Below are 22038 nucleotides of genomic sequence, written 5' to 3'. Positions count from 1 at the left end.
CCTGGCTCATCGGTTGCCTGCCTTGCTCCTACAACCCCCGCACACTTTCCCCAATGCTCCTATCAATTGATGGAGGGACAGATCAAGGTAGCAAGAAGCAGGGTTAAGTTAAGGTGGTGGAAAGGAGGGTCAAGGGTGGGAGGGGTGACATGAAGAATTGTTTGCTCTCCCCGAAAGGAGACTGTTTCCTCAGTAATTCCACTGTACTGGAAAATCAGCAACTCCCTTTCCAAGGAGCAAAACCAGAAATTGCTGGAAAATCTCAGCAGCTCTGATAGCATCCGTGGGGAGAAATCAGAGTTAGAGTTCTGGGTCCAGTGACCTTTCTTCAGAATGGAAGCTGTTCCAGAATAGAACATTCACTCTGATTTCTCTCCACAGATGCTGGCAGAACCGCTCAAATTTTCCAGCAATCTATTTTTGTTTCTGATTTACAGCATCCGCAGGTCTTTTGTTTTTTCACTTTTGCGGAACATTACTAGTTTTTCAACTATGCCAAAACAAACAAACACTTAGAACATGGATAGGAAGGCCAACACCATTTCCTCATTCTCAGTCATGGAGAGAATCACATACATCAAAACCTCTAGCAGGTCTTTTGGTCTCCCCGAAGAAAGCGGTTTCACATCAACAGATTTGTAGGATGCGGAAGCACAAAGGCTAAAAAAACAACTTTCAGACCCCTGATTTTATAGAGTGCTCACCAATTGAGTGTCTTTAGGTAAGAGGCATAGTAAGGGGCATGGTTTTAAAATCATGTACTGTCATCCTTAGCCATTAAGGAGAAGGATGCTTGTAAATAGTTTCAATGCAATTCCAAGGGAGCACAAGCTTCATGAGATTCAGTCACGTCACTGAGATATGCCCAAGGGAGGTAGGTGTGAGGAGAGTGTTCCCACAAAGAATCTCTCATGAACAGCTAGAGAAAGCATCTGCTGTCTGCGCATAGCAGAAACATATGCTGAACATTGTCGATTGCAGTACTGAGTTCTGTGGCAAACACTTACAAACAGCTTTGCTTTCTAGTTTGAAAGATCTGAACATTCTCTTATGACAAAAAGGAAGGGGGCACACTTACTGGAGGGGTGAGAAAGACCAGGAACTCAGCAAGATCTGAGCTCAGGTTTTCAAAAGCCAATCATTCTGTTTCGTTATGCGAGAATCCAAACACAGCATCAGGACAATATCAGAAACTTTTGTTTGCACACAACAATTTTGTCACCAGAGATTGAGCACACCGGGATCAGTACCTTTACCCAACAACACACCAGAGAACCAGCACAGTCCAGCATTAAACCACACGTCCACCCATGCAACTCCACTGACTCCCACGTCCCCGCCGCACCCAAGACCATCTCAAATTAACCTCATTCGCTCCCACGGATTTCAATCTCCATCTCAACACTTGAGCTCAATTATTAACTCAGCTGTAGACAAGCCAGTTGCCACATGGAGGCATACATGAGGGCTGTCGTTCGTCTCCAGTGGGCCACAGGTGTCCACCATTCAAAAAGCCAGTCAATGCCTGATCAGTGGGCTAAGCATCAAGGAAGGGGTGTAACCCAGTGAGAGCCACCCCCAAACACCTTGCTGCTGATAATCTTTTCTTCCCATCCCCACTGCAGCAACTCACGCTGGCCTGGGTCGCCACTTAATCCTGGGTCTTCTGTAGCTGTTGTATCCACAACAGCCGGAGCCTCCCCAGCAGCGCTAGTGAGCAGAAATTATCCAAGTGGTTGGCAGCTCTCAGGAATTTCTGACCACTTGATTTTCAGGTGGCAATCTGAGGGAGCTGCCTTCCTGGAGATGGCAACATGCATCCCATACTGGTCTTGATTAAATGGTGGAGTGGACTCGATGGGCCAAATAGCCTTACTTCCACTCCTATGTCTTATGGTCTTCCAACCAGCAGGGGAGAGTCCCATCCCCAAGCAAAGCAGTCACTTTCTGGAGAATCAAAATTACAGATTCAACGAAACACAACCCCGATTGTCTCATTGCCACTCTCACTATCTAAAGTTAGTTCAAGTTGGTGGGGGAGGTGGTGACATATGAGAATTAAGCTGTGACCTTGCTGTTGATCAATATTTGTTCAAATTTCATTCATAATCACCTTTGGAAACAAAGTAGTCTCAAGGAGGATGCAAAGCTATTTTCTTAAAGTGCTGATGCACATTGTTTTAATCAGCTTCACTATCTCACAATTGAGCTTAATGTTAGAAAACTGCAGTGGCCAGCTGCTACAAAATGTGTTGCTTGCAAAAACAGCATAATATAAATACAGAATGCCCAAGGTCTCAAGCTGATTATGTTAAAAAAATGTTTTAAACAATTTAGAGGGGGAGGAAAAATACAAGTCAACTAGAATCACACAAAACTGAGGGCCAGAACAGATTTACTGTCAGGTGAAGGTTACAGGGATACAAGTTGAGTACAAGAACAAAAGTATTGATTAAAGAACAATCAGGAACCAGAGTGGATATTAGAGCATTCTGTAATCACAGACAAGTTTTCCCTGGAGGATAATCGGCAACAGTTGATCGTATGAAGTTTCGAAAATTTAAATTGGTTAGTTGGAGGAAGGAACAGGTAATGTCCCCTATGGAAACTGCCTTTACAAGCTTTGATGAAATTGTTGCTAAATCTACTCCTTCTACAATCACATATGTAATGGTTGGTCAGGTCTGTAGGAATAGAGTAGGGCAGTGAAATACAACCAAAAAAGGGGCACCAGCAATCCGCACTTTGTCACCTCTGATTCTCCAGCATCTGCAGTTCCCATTATCTCTATACATGAATGGACTACTGGGCTTGTTTTGTATCTTATTGCTGATTCTTTTCTTGCTGTATGTTTTATTATGTTAATTTATCAATAACCGCCTTCTCAAACGAAATGTTTTCAAGTGACCATCAATAGTAAGATCTCGGATTTTTATTTACATGCATGTGTTTTGTTACATGTAGGCCAATATCAATGGAAAGAACAGCAATTGTAGATTGGATGTAGACTCAGTGCAATAAAGGATGCTATTTGATGCATTAAATCCATACCACTACTTGTGAAGTGATCAAATCAGCCTCATTTTTCTCCTCAAACCTTGCAGCCCTTCAAGTTTATTTCACTCAAGAACTCAGCATGGTTTTTGTTAACCCATCCTTTTGACCTCGCCATTGCTAACCACATCAGACTTTGTTATGCAGCCAAAGTACCACAAGGTGGCAGAGGACTTTTCTGAAGCAACAGACCATGCATAAAATAGGAACAGTTATAGACCATTTGGCCCCTCAAGCCTGCTCCACACCATGGAAGTTTCCCTACTGTTAAATGCCAAGATTGTGAAGCAGCAAATGACAAGCTAATAACAACAAAATGCACAACTCAGGTCAATAGAGGGAGTGTAACAGGTGATACTGTTCTCAGGTCTTTCTAGATTAACCAGTTTGTCCTGGACAATATCACGTCCCTGACATTGTTGAAGCTACAATCATCCAGACTGGTGCACAATACAGAGATGATAGGAACTGCAGATGCTGGAGAATCCGAGATAACAAGGTGTAGAGCTGGATGAACACAGCAGGCCAAGCAGCATCTTAGGAGCAGGAAAGCTGGCGTTTCGGGTCTAGAACCTTTATTAGAAAAATGATGATTTTTCTGATGAAGGGTATGGGTCCAAAACGTCAGCTTTCCTGCTCGGCCTGCTGTGTTCATCCAGTCCACACCTGGTGCACAATACACTCTTTGACTTAAGTCTTGTGGGTGGCTTGAGGAATTGGTAAGAAATGATCTGGAGTATCAGTGGAATAGTTGATGGGCAGTCTTTTGTTGAAACTGGTGAATAACATTTGGGCCAGGTAATCATCACACCAAGCCTGAAGGATGTAAACAAGCATGGGCACCTTCAAGTTAACAAAGTGTGAAGCTGGATGAACACAGCAAGCCAAGCAGCATCTCAGGAGCACAAAAGTTGACGTTTCGGGCCTAGACCATTCATCAGAGAGGGGGATGGGAGAGAGTTCTGAAATAAATAGGGAGAGAGGGGGAGGCGGACCAGAGATGGATAGAGGAGAAGATAGGTGGAAAGGAGAGTGTAGGTGGGGAGGTAGAGAGGGGATAGGTCAGTCCGGGGGGACGGACAGGTCAAGGAGATGGGATGAGGTTAGTAGGTAGGTGCTGAAAATTTTGTCGAACATTAAGATTGACAAGTCACCAGGCCCGGACCAGATTTGTCCTCGGCTGCTTTGGGAAGCGAGAAATGCAATTGCTTCGCCACTTGCGAAGATCTTTGCATCCTCGCTCTCCACTGGAGTCGTACCTGAGGACTGGAGAGAGGCAAATGTAATTCCTCTCTTCAAGAAAGGAAATAGGGAAATCCCCGGCAATTATAGACCAGTAAGTCTCACATCTGTCGTCTGCAAGGTGTTAGAAAAGATTCTGAGGGATAAGATTTATGACCATCTGGAAGAGCATGGCTTGATCAAATACAGTCAACACGGCTTTGTGAGGGGTAGGTCATGCCTTACAAACCTTATCGAGTTTTTTGAGGATGTGACTAGAAAAGTTGATGAGGGTCGAGCTGTGGATGTGGTGTATATGGACTTCAGTAAGGCATTTGATAAGGTTCCCCATGGTAGGTTCATTCAGAAGGTCAGGAGGAATGGGATACAGGGGAACTTAGCTGCTTGGATACAGAATTGGCTGGCCAACAGAAGACAGCGAGTGGTAGTAGAAGGAAAATATTCTGCCTGGAAGTCAGTGGTGAGTGGGGTTCCACAGGGCTCTGTCCTTGGGCCTCTACTGCTTGTAATTTTTATTGATGACTTGGATGAGGGGATTGAAGGATGGGTCAGCAAGTTTGCAGACGACACAAAGGTCGGAGGTGACGTTGACAGTATAGAGGGCTGTTGTAGGCTGCAGCGGGACATTGACAGGATGCAGAGATGGGCTGAGAGGTGGCAGATGGAGTTCAACCTGGATAAATGCGAGGTGATGCATTTTGGAAGGTCGAATTTGAAAGCTGAGTACAGGATTAACGATAGGATTCTTGGCACCGTGGAGGAACAGAGGGATCTTGGTGTGCAGATACATAGATCCCTTAAAATGGCCACCCAAGTGGACAGGGTTGTTAAGAAAGCATATGGTGTTTTGGCTTTCATTAACAGGGGGATTGAGTTTAAGAGTCGTGAGATCTTGTTGCAGCTCTATAAAACTTTGGTTAGACCGCACTTGGAATACTGCGTCCAGTTCTGGGCGCCGTATTATAGGAAAGATGTGGATGCTTTGGAGAGGGTTCAGAGGAGGTTTACCAGGATGCTGCCTGGACTGGAGGGCTTATCTTATGAAGAGAGGTTGAATCAGCTCGGTCTCTTTTCATTAGAGAAAAGGAGGAGGAGAGGGGACCTAATTGAGGTATACAAGATAATGAGAGGCATAGATAGAGTTGATAGCCAGAGACTATTTCCCAGGGCAGAAATGGCTAGCACGAGGGGTCATAGTTTTAAGCTGGTTGGTGGAAAGTATAGAGGGGATGTCAGAGGCAGGTTCTTTACGCAGAGAGTTGTGAGAGCATGGAATGCGTTGCCAGCAGCAGTTGTGGAAGCAAGGTCATTGGGGTCATTTAAGAGACTGCTGGACATGTATATGGTCACAGAAATTTGAGGGTGCATACATGAGGATCAATGGTCGGCACAACATTGTGGGCTGAAGGGCCTGTTCTGTGCTGTACTGTTCTATGTTCTATGAAATGGAGGTGCGGCTTGAGGTGGGAGGAGGGGATAGGTGAGAGGAACAACAGGTTAGGGAGGCGGGGACAATCTGGGCTGGTTTTGGGACGCAGTGGGGGGACGGGACAAGCTGGGCTGGTTTTGGGATGCAGTGGGGGGAGGGGACGAGCTGGGCTGGTTCGTCCCCTCCCCCCACTGCATCCTAAAACCAGCCCAGGTCACCCCCGCCTCCCTAACCTGTTCTTCCTCTCACCTACCCCCCCTCCCACCTTAAGCCGCACCTCCATTTCCCACCTACTAACCTCATCCCGCCTCCTTGACCTGTCCGCCCTCCCTGGACTGACCTATCCCCTCCCCACCTATCTTCTCCTCTATCCATCTTCGGCCCGCCTCCCCCCTCACTCCCTATTTATTTCAGAACCCTCTCCCCATACTCCTCTCTGATGAAGGGTCTAGGCCTGAAACGTCAGCTTTTGTGCTCCTGAGATGCTGCTTGGCCTGCTGTGTTCATCCAACTTCACATTTTGTTATCTTGGATTCTCCAGCATCTGCAGTTCCCATTATCTCTGGACACCTTCAAGTATCTTGTTTTAGAATTCCTTAAAATAAAACTGTGCAGTATTTTCTAAAACAGCTTTCAACAACTACTGACCTCTCAAAAGCACATCTTGTTATTGAAATCCTATCGGGTACAACACGAGTTTTCTTTAAATTGCACTGACTTCAGTTTTGCTTGAGCTGTATCATAGAATCCCTGTAGTGTGGGAAAAGGCCCATCGGCCCAACAAGTCCACAGTGACCCTTGCATCATTCCACCCAGACTCATCCCCCTATAACCCACACACCCCTGAACACTACAGGCAATTTAGCATAGCCAATCCATCTAGTTGACACACCTTTGGACTGTGGGAGGAAACTGGAACACCCAAAGGAAACCCACGCAGACACGTGGAGAATGTCTGTGTGGAGTTTGCACAGTCAGCCAAAGCTGGAATCGAACCTGGGTCCCTGGCGCTGTGAGGCTGCACTGCTAACCACTGAGCCACCTTGCTGCCCTATGCCACCCTAGCTATGTGGTGCTAGTAAAGACTGCTTTGATATCAGATAGTTGGTTACCCTAAATTAAAGGAGAAATTTCAGAAGAAACTCAAGTCAGGCTGCGTTTTCAGAGAGAAAGCAAATTAACATTAACTCTGCTTTGTCTGCATGAATGCTGCCTGGCCTGTGTTTCTCTAGCAATGTTTCATATTTCCACCTTCTGCAATCTTTTGATTTATTCTATTTTAGTGAATTACCTTATAAGTAGGAATTCCGCTGTGTGTGCGTATCTGCACTAAGGTTACAACATTATCTGGAACCAGGACTTGGAACAGAACATTGATAAGCAGGTTAGTGTTCAGTGAAGTTATTTATGAGTATTGTTAATGATGACTAGGAGTAGCTGATAGGAAATAGGTGGAAAAGTTAGTTGCAAGGGGGATACAGTTTATAGATAGACATTAATAGGTTAAGTGAGTGGGGAAAAATGTTGACAAATGGAATACGATGTGTGTAAACATGAAGTTGTTCATTTTGGAAGGGAAAACAAAAAAAAGTTTTTTGTAACAAGAAAAATTGCAGAAAACAGGCTTAGGGAGTACTTATGCACAAGTCACAAAAAGCTAACACAAGATGCAGCAGGTACATCAGGAAGAATAGTGGAATGTTGGCCTTTATTTCAAGGGGATTGGAGTATACAAAGTCTTCCTGCAATTGGACAAGGTGCTGGGGACACCACATCTGGAGTACTGTGAGCAGTTTCAGTCCCTTTTATTTGAGCAAAGATATCATTTCATTGGAGGCAGTTCAGAGAAGGCATTAGGATGATCCCTGGTATGGAGTTTAGAAGAAATGAGAGGGGATTTCTTTGAAATATGTAGGCTTCCTATTGAGCTTGATAGGGTAAATGCTGAAATGATGTTTCACTTCTAAAAAGAGGATCCAGGACAGGAGGACACCAATTTATTACTGAAGTGACGAGGAATTTCCTCTGAAGTTTGAGTGTTTTTGGAATTCTTTACCACAGCACTTACAACCATTCCTGTTTCTAATAGGCTTCTAGTCTAATATCAAACCCTTCTAAGTAACCCCATCCTTTGTCCTTTTCATTGTGAACAGACAGTATCCACATGTGCAATATATAGCAAAATGACCTTAAAAACCTTGCTGCATGCAAATATGACATTCCTGGTAACACTGTCCATACAGGACTATTCTGTTAATTTGAATGTAGGCACATGAAACAAAAGAGAAAGTCCAGCACAAATGAACATAGAACATAGAACATAGAACATTACAGCACAGTACAGACCCTTCGGCCCTCGATGTTGTGCCGACTTATCATACCGATCTCAAGCCCATCCAACCTACACTATTCCATGTACGTCCATATGCTTGTCCAATGACGACTTAAATGTACCTAAAGTTGGCGAATCTACTACCGTTGCAGGCAAAGCGTTCCATTCCCTTACCACTCTGAGTAGAGAAACTACCTCTGACATCTGTCCTATATCTTTCACCCCTCAATTTAAAGCTATGCCCCCTCGTGCTCGCCATCACCATCCTAGGAAAAAGGCTCTCCCTATCCACCCTATCTAACCCTCTGATGACTTTCACATCTATTGATGTTACCGTCACTAATCGCAATTTTAAATTTTAATTGCAACTGCAATATCACAAGCGCATCAGTCAGACTGTGCACCGAAATCAAAGTGCAATGAGGAAACGACCAGACGTAGGAAGGATGACAGCAGTAATTAAGGGAAACATTACAGTGAGAGAGACAGCGAGGGAGCAAGAGACAGATGAAATCTGTTTGCTTTTGTAGTCTGATTAGAAAGCCCAGGATCTTGTATGCTTATTAGCTGCACTTCCAATGTGTCCTTCTGTCTTCAAATGATTTATGCACATATAACCCAAGGCCTCTCTGTTCCTGCACACCGTTTAGAATTCTACTCTTTGTACTATATTACCTCAACTCATTCTTCCTTCCAAAATTAATCATTACACCCTTCTCTGCATTAAATTCTATCTGCCACTTGTCTATGAATCGTACCAGCCAGTTTGTCCTTTGAAGTTCTACAATACCCTTCTGACAGCTGACAACAACGTCCAAATTGTGTCATTCACAAATTTTGAAATTTTGAAATTGTGCCCTGTATGCAAAAGCCAGTCATTGATATATCATTAGGAAAACAGAGGGTCCTTAAACTAACCACTGGGGCAACTGAACTATTTTAACAAAACATTTCTCCAATTCTAAAATCAAATACTCACCATTACAGCTGCCTGTTATGCAACACATTTAATATTTGTGTTTCCATTGCCCTTTTACTTTGCTCACAACATTGCAATGTGACAATTCAATAAATACCTGTTGGATGTCTATTACCACACAACTGTATTGCCCTCATTTAACATCTCAGGAACCTCCCTTGGCATATCAACTCTCCATCCAGCATTGTAATGTTCTCCTTAAATCGAATCTGCCAGCCTTCGTACTTTCTTTCCTTCCTTCAATCTAGTCATTATCACATTGCACACAAAATGGCTGATGTACTTCCTATATGACGATAGCAATAATAATTTATAAAAGTGCTGTACTGTGGTTTAGGACATCCAAAGGTCGTATATTTTGCCAGGCGCTTTTGCTTTATTTATCTATATTATGAAAAGTGGATTTCAATTTTGCCCAATTTATCATTATCACTTTGTAATTATACGCTTTTTTAGAGCACTTAGGGTTTGCACAACATGCCCAAGTTCATTCAGCATCTACACACAACTCTGACCTTGCAAACTATATGGTACTATAGTAAGATACACCATCAAAATCTACTTGGATTTAAAGAATTAAAGCACTTTAAAGAATTTTACATTTGTGAATAGTCAATGAATTATAAAACACAAAAGAAAAATTTCATTTTTAAAAATTATGCTGAATGCAGCAAAAGCCATTCTGAAAACCAAAAGCTATACTTTAAACTTCTTTTAAGATTATAGATATGTTCCTTCTTTGCACAGTTGACATTTTAGTTACGAAGCCACTGACTTGAGCTTGGTTTTCAGCTTTGTTCTGCTGAAATTAACTTTGCTCTTATTTGAAAACATTCAAGTGTTGTAGACATACAGTGAAACAAGCTTGAGGTCTTCACTAATGACACTTGTCATTTTACTTAAACTTGCATGCTTTCCATTGATTTCTGAAGATAAACATATTAATCCTTTGCTCTGTTTCCAGACAAAACTTTGAACAATGCACCCAAACGTATGCATAGTCCATAGACAGTTTAGACAGTTATACAGTTTAGGAGAGTGGTCCAGGAAATGGCTGATGAAATTCAATGTGAGTAAATGTGAGGTTTTGTACTTTGGAAAAAAGAATACAGGCATGGACTATTTCCTAAATGGTGAGAAAATTTGTAAAGCAGAAGTACAAAGGGATCTGGGAGTGTTGATCCAGGATTCTCTAAAGGTTAACTTGCAGGTAGAGTCTGTGGTTAAGAAAGCGAATGCAATGTCGTCATTTATCTCAAGAGGGTTGGAATATAAAAGCACCGATGTGCTTCAGAGGCTTTATAAGGCTCTAGTTAGGCCCCATTTAGAATACAGTGTCCAATTTTGGGCCCCACACCTCAGGAAGGACATACTAGCCCTGGAGCGTGTCCACGGGAGATTCACACGGATGATCCCTGGAATGGTAGGTTTAATGTATGATGAACGGCTAAGGATCCTGGGATTGTACTCATTAGAGTTTAGAAGGTTGAGGGGAGATCTAATAGAAACTTACAAGATAATGTATGGCTTAGAAGGGGTAGATGCTAGGAAGTTGTTTCCGTTAGGCGGGGAGACTAGGACCCGTGGGCACAGCCTTAGAATTAGAGGGGGTAAATTTAAAACTGAAATGAGACGACATTTCTTCAGCCAGAGAGTGGTGGGCTTGTGGAATTCAATGCCACAGAGCGCAGTGGAGGCTGGGACGTTGGATGCCTTCAAGGCAGAGATCGACAAATTCTTGATCTCACAAGGAATCAAGGGCTACGGGGAGAGTGCATGGAAGTGCCCATCAGCCATGATTCAAATAGCGGAGTGGACTTGAGGGGCCAAATGGCCTTACTTCCACTCCTATGTCTTATGGTCTTATGTTCTTACATGCAATCACCACTAAAATAATATCCTCCCTTGACCAAGAAACACTGCATTCAATTGTTATTTACTTTTGAAAGCCCTGAAGTTAATTTTAACCTGGGACCATGTCCAAATCCATTATAATTTAATCCACCACAACAGTAACCTGTACGTAAAAAACCTTATAGTGGTGTTCCATCAATTTTCGGATCTACAAATAAGGGTCCTAGCTTAAATCAACAAGGGAGCCATGCTACTAGAGACATATTAAGCAATGGCCCATCTTGGTTGGAGGAATAGAACTAAGTGTAGGCAAAGTTCAGAGTGCTTCAGTGCACGGTGATCTATGTAGTCTCATGCATGAATCACAGAAAACCTGATTGCAGTATAGTATGTAATAAGGAAGGCAAATGGAATTTTGGCATTTATTGCAAAAGGAAGAGAGTATAAAAGTAGGGAATGAGATGGAACCTAGAGCAATGCAGACAATTTTGGTCCCTTTTCGAGGGGGTATGTAGTTGCATTGAAGGTGGTTCAGAGGAAGTTCATGATTAATTCCAGAGATGGAGGGTTTGTCTTATGAAGAGAGATTGAGCAGTTTTAGGCCTATACTCTTCAGAATTTAGAAGAATAAGAGGAGATTTAATTGAGGTATACAAGATGCTAAAAGGGAATTGACAAAGTAGACATAGAGAGGACATTTCCTCACATTGGGCAGTCTAGAATGAGAGATCACAGGTCTTAACATAAGGGATGGCAGATTTAAAACAGATGAGAAGAAATTAAACCAAGGGATCATGAATCTGTGGAATTTACTATCCCTGAGTGCAGTGAATGCTGGGACATGGAGTAAATTTAGGGAGGAGGTAGACAGATTTTTGATTTCTAACATATTGAAGGATTATGGAGAATAGGCAGGAAAGTGGAGTTGAAGTGGAGATGTGATCAGCCAATCAAGATATCAAATGGTGGAGCAGGCTCGAAAAGTTGGATTGTCTACTTCTCCTAGTTCTTAGGACTTGGGTTACTGATGGGGGCAGCTAACTTCCTATTAAGAGGGGCAGTTACTCAGTAAGTCATTGCTCAACTCCTAGCATACTTTCTAGTAGCTGATTCTTGGTGAAGGACCAACTGTTTGCCAGATGAAGGATGTTTTTGGGTTTCAGATATGTTAACCTTACTCTTTAAGATTTTTTTTTAAAACCAATCATCTCACAACCAAAACAAATAGACCCAAAAGCAAGTTTTTTTTTCCCCAAAGAGCCCAAATGGACATATAGACATGCCGAGTTCAGGCCATTAGAAAAATACACCACTTTTAGATGCATCTAGGCCAAGAGAAGTTTTTTCTATCCCCTAAAAAAGATCCAAACTGAACATATCCTCAGATCTGTTCCAGTCCACTTCTGTAAAGACCTTTGGTTTTTAGATCTTTTCAGTTTCTGGGAGTACAGACACCTGACCTGTAGTATACAGTGAACATCCAGCTCATTTGCTAAAGTAAAGTGCAGAAAATAAATATGTAACGTAATTCAGCCCATTCTTTGCAACTCACATGAAGTGATGAAGGCAGCATACGGGATGCTTGCCTTCATTAGCCAGACATTGAATATAGGAGCAAGGAAGTCTTGTTACAACCTCATAAAGCAGTGGTTAGGCCACAGATGGACTAAAGTGTGCAGTTCTGGTCACCACACTAATTGGAAGGGCGTGATTACACTGGAGAGGATATAGAGGACATTCATCAGGCTGTTACCTGGGATGAAAAGTTTCACTTATGAGGAAAGACCGGATAGGCTGGGTTTGTTTGATTGCCAGAAGAAACCAACAGTCAAGTAAATCAAGATAGTTCATTCTCTTCTCAAACTACTCTCTATGATGAGATTACTTGGTTTACAACAAGCCAGCATCTTACCCCCTGCGCAGTTCTACTTCAAGTAAATTGCATTTTCTTTTAACCCAAACATAAGTAAATTAAGATTAGCTGAAGAAAGGAGACAGATGATTCAAGTGGCCAGAGATAACAGGCCCTTTTAGCAGCCTTTTTGCAGTCAAATTAGCTGGAGTCAACAACTCTGACCAGCTGCATCACCACAATCTTCCAGTCAAAAGTGTTTTACCAACAAAGAAAAACAACTGAACAGCTGGATCATTATTTAAATGGACTTCTTTACCATTATATCCTACAACTGGGGGGGGGGGGGGGGGGGGGGGGGCGCGAAGAGGAAGAGTCATTTCAGTTCCTTACCAATGTTGATTTCATCGTCAGTCAACGTATCTCCAATGAATTCAAACTGAAATACATTCAGGCTTTGTGAAAACTTTATCACAGCAGAGGAATAATCTGCAACAGAGAAAAAAAGATTTCAATAGCTTGTACAACATGACAGTACTCCAATACACCATATCCTACACTGTCATAGATTGGCAGCGCTCTAAAAAAAGACAAAAGTTCAAGCAATCTCCTTAATTTTGAAGTACTGCAATCACAGTCCGTTTAATCTTAGAAATGGACAAAAAAAATTTAGAAACAATAATTGAGAAAAATAAGTTGTCACTTAAGCAAATGTGGAATAATCTAAGTAAAACAGGCACAGGAGGGCTGCAGAGTGGAATGGGACCAGGTGACCAGCTCCAGTGTGCCAGCAAGGATACAAGCTGAATGGCCTCCTTTTAATGGAGTTACTGTTATGTAATTCCACGACTGAGCTAGTAATAGCTGCATATCACTACATCACTCCAGCTGAAGGAGACACAGGGACAGCTGGCGTCTTAGCTGGAAATGTTATACTGATGCAGAACTTCTGGATACTCTTTCAGGAAATGCAAATTTTGTTTTAATTTACACTTGTATAATAAGCCACACATGATTGGACATGAAAGGTCGCGTGCAGCTATCCAGCTTAGAAAACATTGACGCTGTGCTGGGTATATACAAAGCAATTTGATTGTATCGGCACTGCTTCGTGCTCCCACAAGGAGCTTGAACAGTTCATCCACTTCACTAACACCTTCCTCACCATCCTTAAGTTCACTTGGACCATCTCTGATACCTCCCTCTCCTTTCTGGGCCTCTGTTTCCATCTCTGGCATCCACCTGGAAGCCGATATCCATTTCAAGCCTACCGACTCCCACAGCTACCTAGAATACACCTCCTCTCACCCAACTTCCTGCAAAAAGGCCATCCCCATTCCCAATTCCTTAGTCTCCGCTGCATCTGGTCCCGACATGAGGCATCTCAGATGTCCTCGTTTTTCAAGGATCGCAACTTCCCTTCCACATTGGTCAAAAATGCCTTCAGTCGTATCTCTCGCATTTCCCGCAACTCATCCCTCACACCCCCTAAACGCAATAACAACCAAAACACCAACCTCCAGATCCAATGCAGCAGCCTCCGATACTTCCGCCATCTGCATTCAGACCCCACTATCAAACACATTTTTACCTCCCCACCTTATCTGCTTTCCCGAGAGACCACTTTCTCTGTGACTCCCTCCCACATACCCCTCCAGCCCCACCACACCCAGTACTTTTCCCTGCAACTGGAGCAAGTGCTACATCTGCCCCTACACCGCCCCCATCACACCCATCCCATGCTATAAGAAGGCCTTCCACATCAAACAGATGTTCACCTGCACATCTGCTAATGTGGTATACTGCATCCGCTGTTCCCTCTAAATCAGGGAAACCAAGTGGAGGCTTGAAAACCGCTTTGTGGAACACCTACGCTCGGTTCGCAACAAACAACTACACCTCCCAGTCGCGAACCATTTCAAATCCCCCTCCCACTCCTTGGACAACATGTCCATCCTGGACCTCCTGGGTTGCCACCCGAAGGCTGCAGGAACGGCATCTCATATTTCACTTTGGAATCCTGCAGCCCAAGGGATCAATGTGGACTTCACAAGATTCAAAATCTCCCCACTGCTGACCACATCTCAAAACTAGCCCAGCTCGTCCCTGCCTCCCTAACCATTCCTCCCACCTCAAGCCCCACCCACATTTCCTAGCCACTAGCCTCATCCTGCCTCCTTGGCCTGTTCGTCCTCCTGGACCGACCAATCCCCTCCCTCGGCCCCCAACTACATCCACCTTCACTGGCTCCAACACCCCCTCTTTGACCTGTTTATCTCCTCTCCACTTATCTTCTCCTTTATCCATCTTCTATCCACCTCCCCCTCTCTCCCTATTTATTTCAGAATCCCCTTCCCCTCCCCCATTTTTGAAGAAGGATCGCGACCCAAAATGTCAGCTTTCTTGCTCCTCTGATGCTGCTTGGCCTGTTGTGTTCATCCAGCTCTAACCTTGTTATCTCTTATTTCAGTAGCTGCTTGGAAGAACAGAAAGGCACAGTGAATGAAAAATGGATTGGTAACAAAGAACTTCTCCAATTCCCTCTCAGCAACTCTAAACCCAGCACTGGGGTTAAAGCAGGTTGGACAAAAATCCTTTCCTGAAAGAACTTGCACAACCAGATGAGCCAAATGGTGTCCTTCTGCACCATCAAACCTCCGTGGTTCTTTCAACTTTATAAATAAACACTAACGTTCAAATTAGGAGCAAAAGGCCTTTCAGCATTTCAGACTTGCTCCACCATCGTTATTACAGCAGATCCAATTACAGCACGCTCCCAACTTGCCCTGATAACTTTCACCTTTGCTTATCCAGCATCTATCTACTTTTGCATTAAAAATATTCAAAGAGCAACTTCCATTACTTTTTATGGAAGGGCATTCCAAAGAACCACAAGCCTCAGAAAATAAATCCTCAGCTTTCTTAAATGGGAGACCCCTGAATTTGAAGCAGTGGCCTCTAGTTCTAGATTCTTCCAATAGAGGTAATGCCCTCTTCACATGGACTCTGTCAAGTTCCCTCTGGAATTCACATTTCAAATGAAATCACTGACTACTTTTCCAAACCCCAGCAGGTACACACCTAGCCTTTTACTCGTTAAAAGAAAAGCCACCCATTCTGGGTCTAATCTAGTAAACCTTCTGAGCCTTTCTAATTTATATACATAATTCCTTAAATAAAGGGATTAATGCTGCCAATATTACTCCAAATTTGGTGTCAGCAATGCCTTTAACTTAATGACTTAAGTTAGGGTTAATGACTAAATCATAATCTTCATACTTTTGTATTCAATTCTTTGCAATCAATACTTCCAATTGATGTAAACATTCTAATAGCTTTCCGGATTATCTTCTTGAGGGCCCAGTGACAGAGAGATGGTGCCTAAAGATCAGCAACTCTACCTTACTAGATAAGGCACAGGCAGAGGAGTGGTGGTGGTGCAGGGTCATTGGTGAACCAGCTCAGGACTTTTCAGTTTTACCTTTTATCCTTTTAATCTTAATTCAAAATGTCACTGGATTGTGGCAACTATTGAAGCTTTTCACTGTATTTTACTGTATTATTTACAGTAAAATGTAAGTGACCTTAAATAAGTCATTCATCATCCATATTGTACTTGCATACTAACCCTTTTACTATACATGCAAAAGGGCACCCAGATCCTTTGACATCTCAGAGCTCTCCAATCTGACATCATTAAATCGTAGGCTTTTTATTCTTGCCTAAAGAGACAGAGACAATCAGGTAATTGCCTATGGCAGGCTCCATTTGCCAGATCTCTGCTCACTCACTTAATCTACATATTTCCCTTTGTAGCCTCGTGTCCGCTTCACAACTTAATTTCCTACCAATCTTTACATTGCCAGCACATTTAGCAACCTGATGATTGGTTGAAGATCGACGTTCGGTAGCGTTCAAAACACTATCTTAAAAATCGATCGGCTATCCCTGCTTCTGACCGAAAAGATGATTCAAAAAGGAGATAATTGCCAATTTCAATTGTGTGTGAACATTGGCTGATAGCCACGTTGATAATTTGTTGAGATGTTGGAGCAGTAAATGTAAAATAAAATGCACTTTCGCATGGCTGGAACATTATACAAGCAAGTCAATATTGTGACAAGGCCACGTCACTAGAGGTGCCAAGCTTTAGATAACATTAAACCATAGCCCAGCTTGTTCAACTGGCTTTTGTTGACATTAAGCTACCATGGTGCTATTTGAAGAATAGGGAGTTCCCTGGGCTCCAATTCAATATAACTCACTGAAACAGAACCAGGATGTATTCACTCGTCACTTTAACTCAATTACTGCGTATAATGTCACTCTTTGCACAAATGGATGTCACATTAGGCACAGTCAATTCACCTCCACCTCAAAATAAATCACTGCCCACGAATTAGCTTTGGAAACAAAATATGTGTGGGTGATTACAGAGCCATTTATTCACCACCAGGAGGAGACAGAGATGAGAGAGGAATGGAAATTGCTTGGAACTTTACATGGAGCCACCCAACTCCAACTAACATGCTGATGGAAACCATGCATCCTGGGGATCAGGAAGCCCGGAGATGATTGTACGGATATCAGGTGGTAAACTGGATCATGACAAGAAATTTTCAAATCATCTAGAGCCAAATAGCAAACAAACAGTCATCCACATCCAGTAATACTGCAACAAGTACCCAGTGGATCTTGTCACTGAAGATGGATAATAAAAGGTAATTAGTTGGGAGAAGCACTATTACGGGAATTAAATTAGCTTTGTTTGGACCAGACAATTTTGATAGATTCAGGTTCACACAAAAGGTTTCCATCCTGGTTTCACCACTGGGGATTCATCTTATTAAAGGGTAAAGTTGATTTGTCAAAAAATGGGCACCACCCAGCACACTTTGCCTGCAGCTAGTGTCAATACACCACATTTTACAATGGCCTTGATTTTTGTTTTTTTCCTTGTTTACATGGCCACACACTGCCTGTAACTAAGAAGGCAAATGCAGGAACACTTCCGAGATGGCAAGCAGGCTCAACATTGAAGACGACTAACCTGCTTACTTTCCCACAATTCCATCCCTTGGTGAATCAGATGGGTCCCCAAAGTATCACCGAACACAAAATAAAAACAGGGGCATGAACCCATGTGCCACCATTTTATACTGAGGTACATTACTGACTATGACACTGCCATCTCTTGTGATTCCTCAACAATTCAGTAGACCAACTGGAAAGGAGGCAGAATAATGTATACTTTAGACTGTGTGGGATACAAAGTCTACTTATTGGAGCAAAGATTGACATTGTTTAGCTGGATATTTTCTTAGATACATTCTTTTAAAGTTAACATCCATGAGCCCACAGCAACAATCAGCTTTTGGCAAGATGAGGAGTTGAGCAATGATTCCCAAAGTAACCTTCAGAAGTTAGCAGGTCCTGTCAGTAACAAGTTATAAGAGCTAAGAACTAGGAGTGGGAGTAGGCAATTCAACCCCTCGAATCTGTTCCACCATGTGATACGATCATGGAGGAGGTCATCTCAGCCTCAACTCCACTTTCCTGCCTACTGTCCATTATCTGTCAACTCATTATTAATTGAAAATCTATCTCCTCCTAAAATCTACTCCATGTCCCAACATTCACCTCAGTCTGGGGGAGTGAATTCCACAGATTCACATCCCTTTGAGAGAAGTAATTTCTCCTCACCTCTGTTTTAAATCTGCTACCCCTCATCCCAAACCTATGACCTATCATAAAGGGCCAACAATCCCATGTCTGTATAGAGACCATCACCCATCAAACCTTATATATCAGATAATGAGAGAAAACCTAGGAGAGATTTTAAGTTAAGACTAAAAGAAAGCACAAACGGGGATAAGCCTAAGCAATTCTACAAATTCTGAGATAAATGATATTCATTTAACAAGCTGCTGTAGGCACAATGGATCAAATGGCCTCCTTCAGCACAGTAACATTTCTGTGATTCTGTGAACTACAAGCTGAACTAAATCTCAGTGAAGCTGAAGGATAAGTTAACTATAATTAGTGACAGGTGGCCTTTCAACATACAGTTCCTCTGTGATTAGGTAGTTTAAATAATGACCATGCGTGGAAATACAAATAAGTTTCTGAAGAAGGGTCTAGGCCCGAAACATCAGCTTTCCTGCTCCTCTGATGCTGCTTGGCCTGCTGTGGTCATCCAGGTCTATACCTTGTCATCTTGGATTCTCCAGCATCTGCAGTTTCTACTATCTCTAAGTTATGACTATCAGTTTACAGCTTCAACTGAAGGGAACCTTAGGAATTCAAGTAATGCTGGAGTATCTACATGGTACCAACATATTCCACCCTGCAGTCACTATCTTCCTGAAAGCCATGACAAAGCCACAGTGTGGAGAAAATAAATCATTTGTAATGGCACCAGGAGCCATTTCCCTGGTCCCCTGAACTGAGACATGGAAAAGGAGTATGCTAAACACATACATTAACTGTTAAAGCCAATCCTGTCCCCAGTAACATGAAATCTTGAGCCGAGATCAAAAACGATATTTGGACTTACCAGAACATAAGCAGGAATAATCTAGGCCACTTAATCCCACCTGTTTTGTTATTGCTCTGGAGCAATTCGTAGCAACTTACAGAAAACAGCAAACTCAGGACAAGGGCAAGACCACTACATTGCAACTATCTGAAAATAAATAACTGCCTTTGAAATCACTGTGCTGGTTTTCATCCCTTAGCCTCACTGAAAACAGAACAGGCTGGGGCAATGGGCATGGGCAACTAACAACAAATAAATACAAATTAAAAGCAGGTCAGCATCTTGGCTTCCATGCATTTCTCCCACTTGAACTCTTGGGATTCAGGAGACTTTTGCTACAGGAAGACAAGACCCTCAAATATACCATAGGCAAGCTGCTGTGATGATGCTAATATCACAGGGGCATTTCAACATGGGGACATGTGAAAGTGTTACAAAGTGCCAGAAACACCAGCATAACACTGTGCATGCAGAGAGCTGTGCCGTCATGGTTTATGGAATACAAATACTATACATTTGTTTGAAATAACATTTCTGACAGGGAGAAAATACAACAGCTTTGTGGTCCCTACTGGTTTAAACTTTGAAAGGTTCGTCATAGCAAAGAGAAAAAATTCTGGGCACATTAGCATTAGACAGTAGATTTGAAAAAGTGAACGTATCCTCTCTAAGGAAAAACCAGTTAGCCTACATTCTTTCACATTAGATTGCTTTCCCCTCTCAGATTATTAAACTATTTACACATTACATTTCGGTTTTTGAATGGTATTTGCCCCTCCTAGGAATATGCAGGAGTTGCAGGATATTTGCTTACAGACTTGGCTCACCACACACCTATGTGCACGCATTACAGCTACTGTTCAGGTTAGGAGTCCAAAGGGATCACTTTCAGAAAGCCACAGGGATACTGAAGGCAGAGCTTTGGGTGACTGAATAGGTCTGGGGAACACTCCTACATTAGGGCACAGAGGCAGGCAGAGGCTCCTGCATCATCCTACAGCTTACATAGCCTCATCCTATAGTGAGAGAAGATTTGAAGGAAAAGTCTTCAAAAGATCAGAAAGGCAGCAAGAGGGCCATCTGAGTACCTTTCAGTGAGAAATAGCTACCATGAACAGATTGCTCAATGATTCCAGTCTTCAGCTTATTTCACATATGCAGAATTTGTCTGCATTTAAAAATTCTCATGACACCCTTTACCACTCCTTTCTTTAAACAGCCTTCCAAAAAGGGAACGGCTTGTATTTATGCAGCACATTTCAGAGTTTAATTGGCAGGAAAGGATCTTCTTCACTAAGTGGAAACAGCAGTCTAACATCAGGAATACCAACGGAATTCTTTTGTTTACCTTCAGTGTGTCATCAGATTTTATACATTCACCCAGAGGGGCAGATGGATATTGGCACCTCCAGCGGATATGTCAGCTTGAATAAGGCATGAATGCAAATAACTAAATAAACTGGATGTTTAATTGTACAGTGAATTCACCATATCTGTGCATTACTGCCAATCTAAATATCAACAGCTGAGTGTTTGGAAACAAGGTCGTGAGATTTTAGAAAATAAAAGTCAGATAAGAAGCTAAAGGGAACTGCAGAGACACCTGAATTACTGGCAATTTCATTTTAATTATTAACCAGGGTGAAACATTAATGGAGAGATGGGGGGGGTGCACATAGAGGGCTGGATGAAGCAAACTGCAACAGAATATTAAAGAAAAATTGCAGATGCTGGAATTGCCGCTCTGATGAAGGGTCTAGGCCCGAAACGTCAGCTTTTGTGCTCCCGAGATGCTGCTGGGCCTGCTGGGTTCATCCAGCCTCACATTTTATTATCTTGGATTCTCCAGCATCTGCAGTTGCCATTATCACTGCTGGAAATCAGAAACAGCTGGAGAAACTCAACATCTGGCAGCATCTGCAGACAGAAAGCAGAGTCAACATTTCAGAACAGAATTGATGTTCGGTTCTGAAGAAGGGTTAACACGCTAGAAACATGGGCTCTGCCTTCTCTCCACAGATGCTGCCAAACCTGTTGAATTGCTCCTGTTTTTTCTGTTTCTGCTTTGGGAGCACCAGAATAGTTTAGAAATAAGAGACATCGGCAGCGGAGGGCACAGTAGATTCCGTTGCAACTCCGTCAAATGCAGCTATCGGACGGCCCATCACCGACACCGATGTCGCTCCACCCACCGCCTCCACAGCCAGCAGCTCCAGAGGAGACAGCAACACCCAGCCCTGCTGAGTCTTCGCCATCCCCCCAGACCTCACCCTTGCGGAGGACGAACAGTCAGACCTCAGTAAAGGGCTCACCTTTGTTCCCCTCCACCCACACATCAATGAATACCAATCATGTTTGGACATCGAGTAGTTTTTCTGCCACCTCTGCACTTACTATTCCAACTGTGAGCCCAGCCCTACCTCTTCTCCCTCCTCCTGGACACTACCCCAAGGCCTCCTACCCTCCCTTGACCTCTTCATTTTCAACTGCCATTGTGACATCAATCGCCTCAACCTCTCCATAACTCTCACCCACTCCAATCTCTCCCCCGCAGAATGAGCAGTCCTCCGCTCCAATCCCAACCTCACCATAAAACCCACGGACAAGGGAGGCACAATTGAAGTATGGCACACTGACCTCTACATCGCTGAGGCCAGACGCCAACTCTCCGATACCATCCCACCGCCCCCTTCATCATGATCCCACCCCCCCGACCATCATCTCCCTAACCATCCACAACCTCATCACTTCAGGTGAC

The 22038-nt window shown here is 43.1% G+C and overlaps 1 protein-coding gene across 2 annotated transcripts in view; it reads right to left on the bottom strand.

The window, feature by feature from the left end:
* Positions 1-22038, bottom strand: part of ophn1 (oligophrenin 1) — a 194255-nt gene that overhangs the window by 122549 nt on the left and 49668 nt on the right. For both annotated transcript variants that reach the window (XM_048544225.2, XM_048544226.2), the window contains exon 2: positions 13136-13231. In XM_048544225.2, coding sequence (XP_048400182.1) covers positions 13136-13231 — 96 coding nt within the window. The remainder of the gene's footprint in view (positions 1-13135; positions 13232-22038) is intronic.

Source organism: Stegostoma tigrinum, chromosome 15 (assembly GCF_030684315.1).
Source record: "Stegostoma tigrinum isolate sSteTig4 chromosome 15, sSteTig4.hap1, whole genome shotgun sequence".
Classification (NCBI taxonomy): domain Eukaryota; kingdom Metazoa; phylum Chordata; class Chondrichthyes; order Orectolobiformes; family Stegostomatidae; genus Stegostoma; species Stegostoma tigrinum.
The sequence above is the reverse complement of the archived record's forward strand: the minus strand, read 5'-3'. Positions and strand labels throughout refer to the sequence as shown.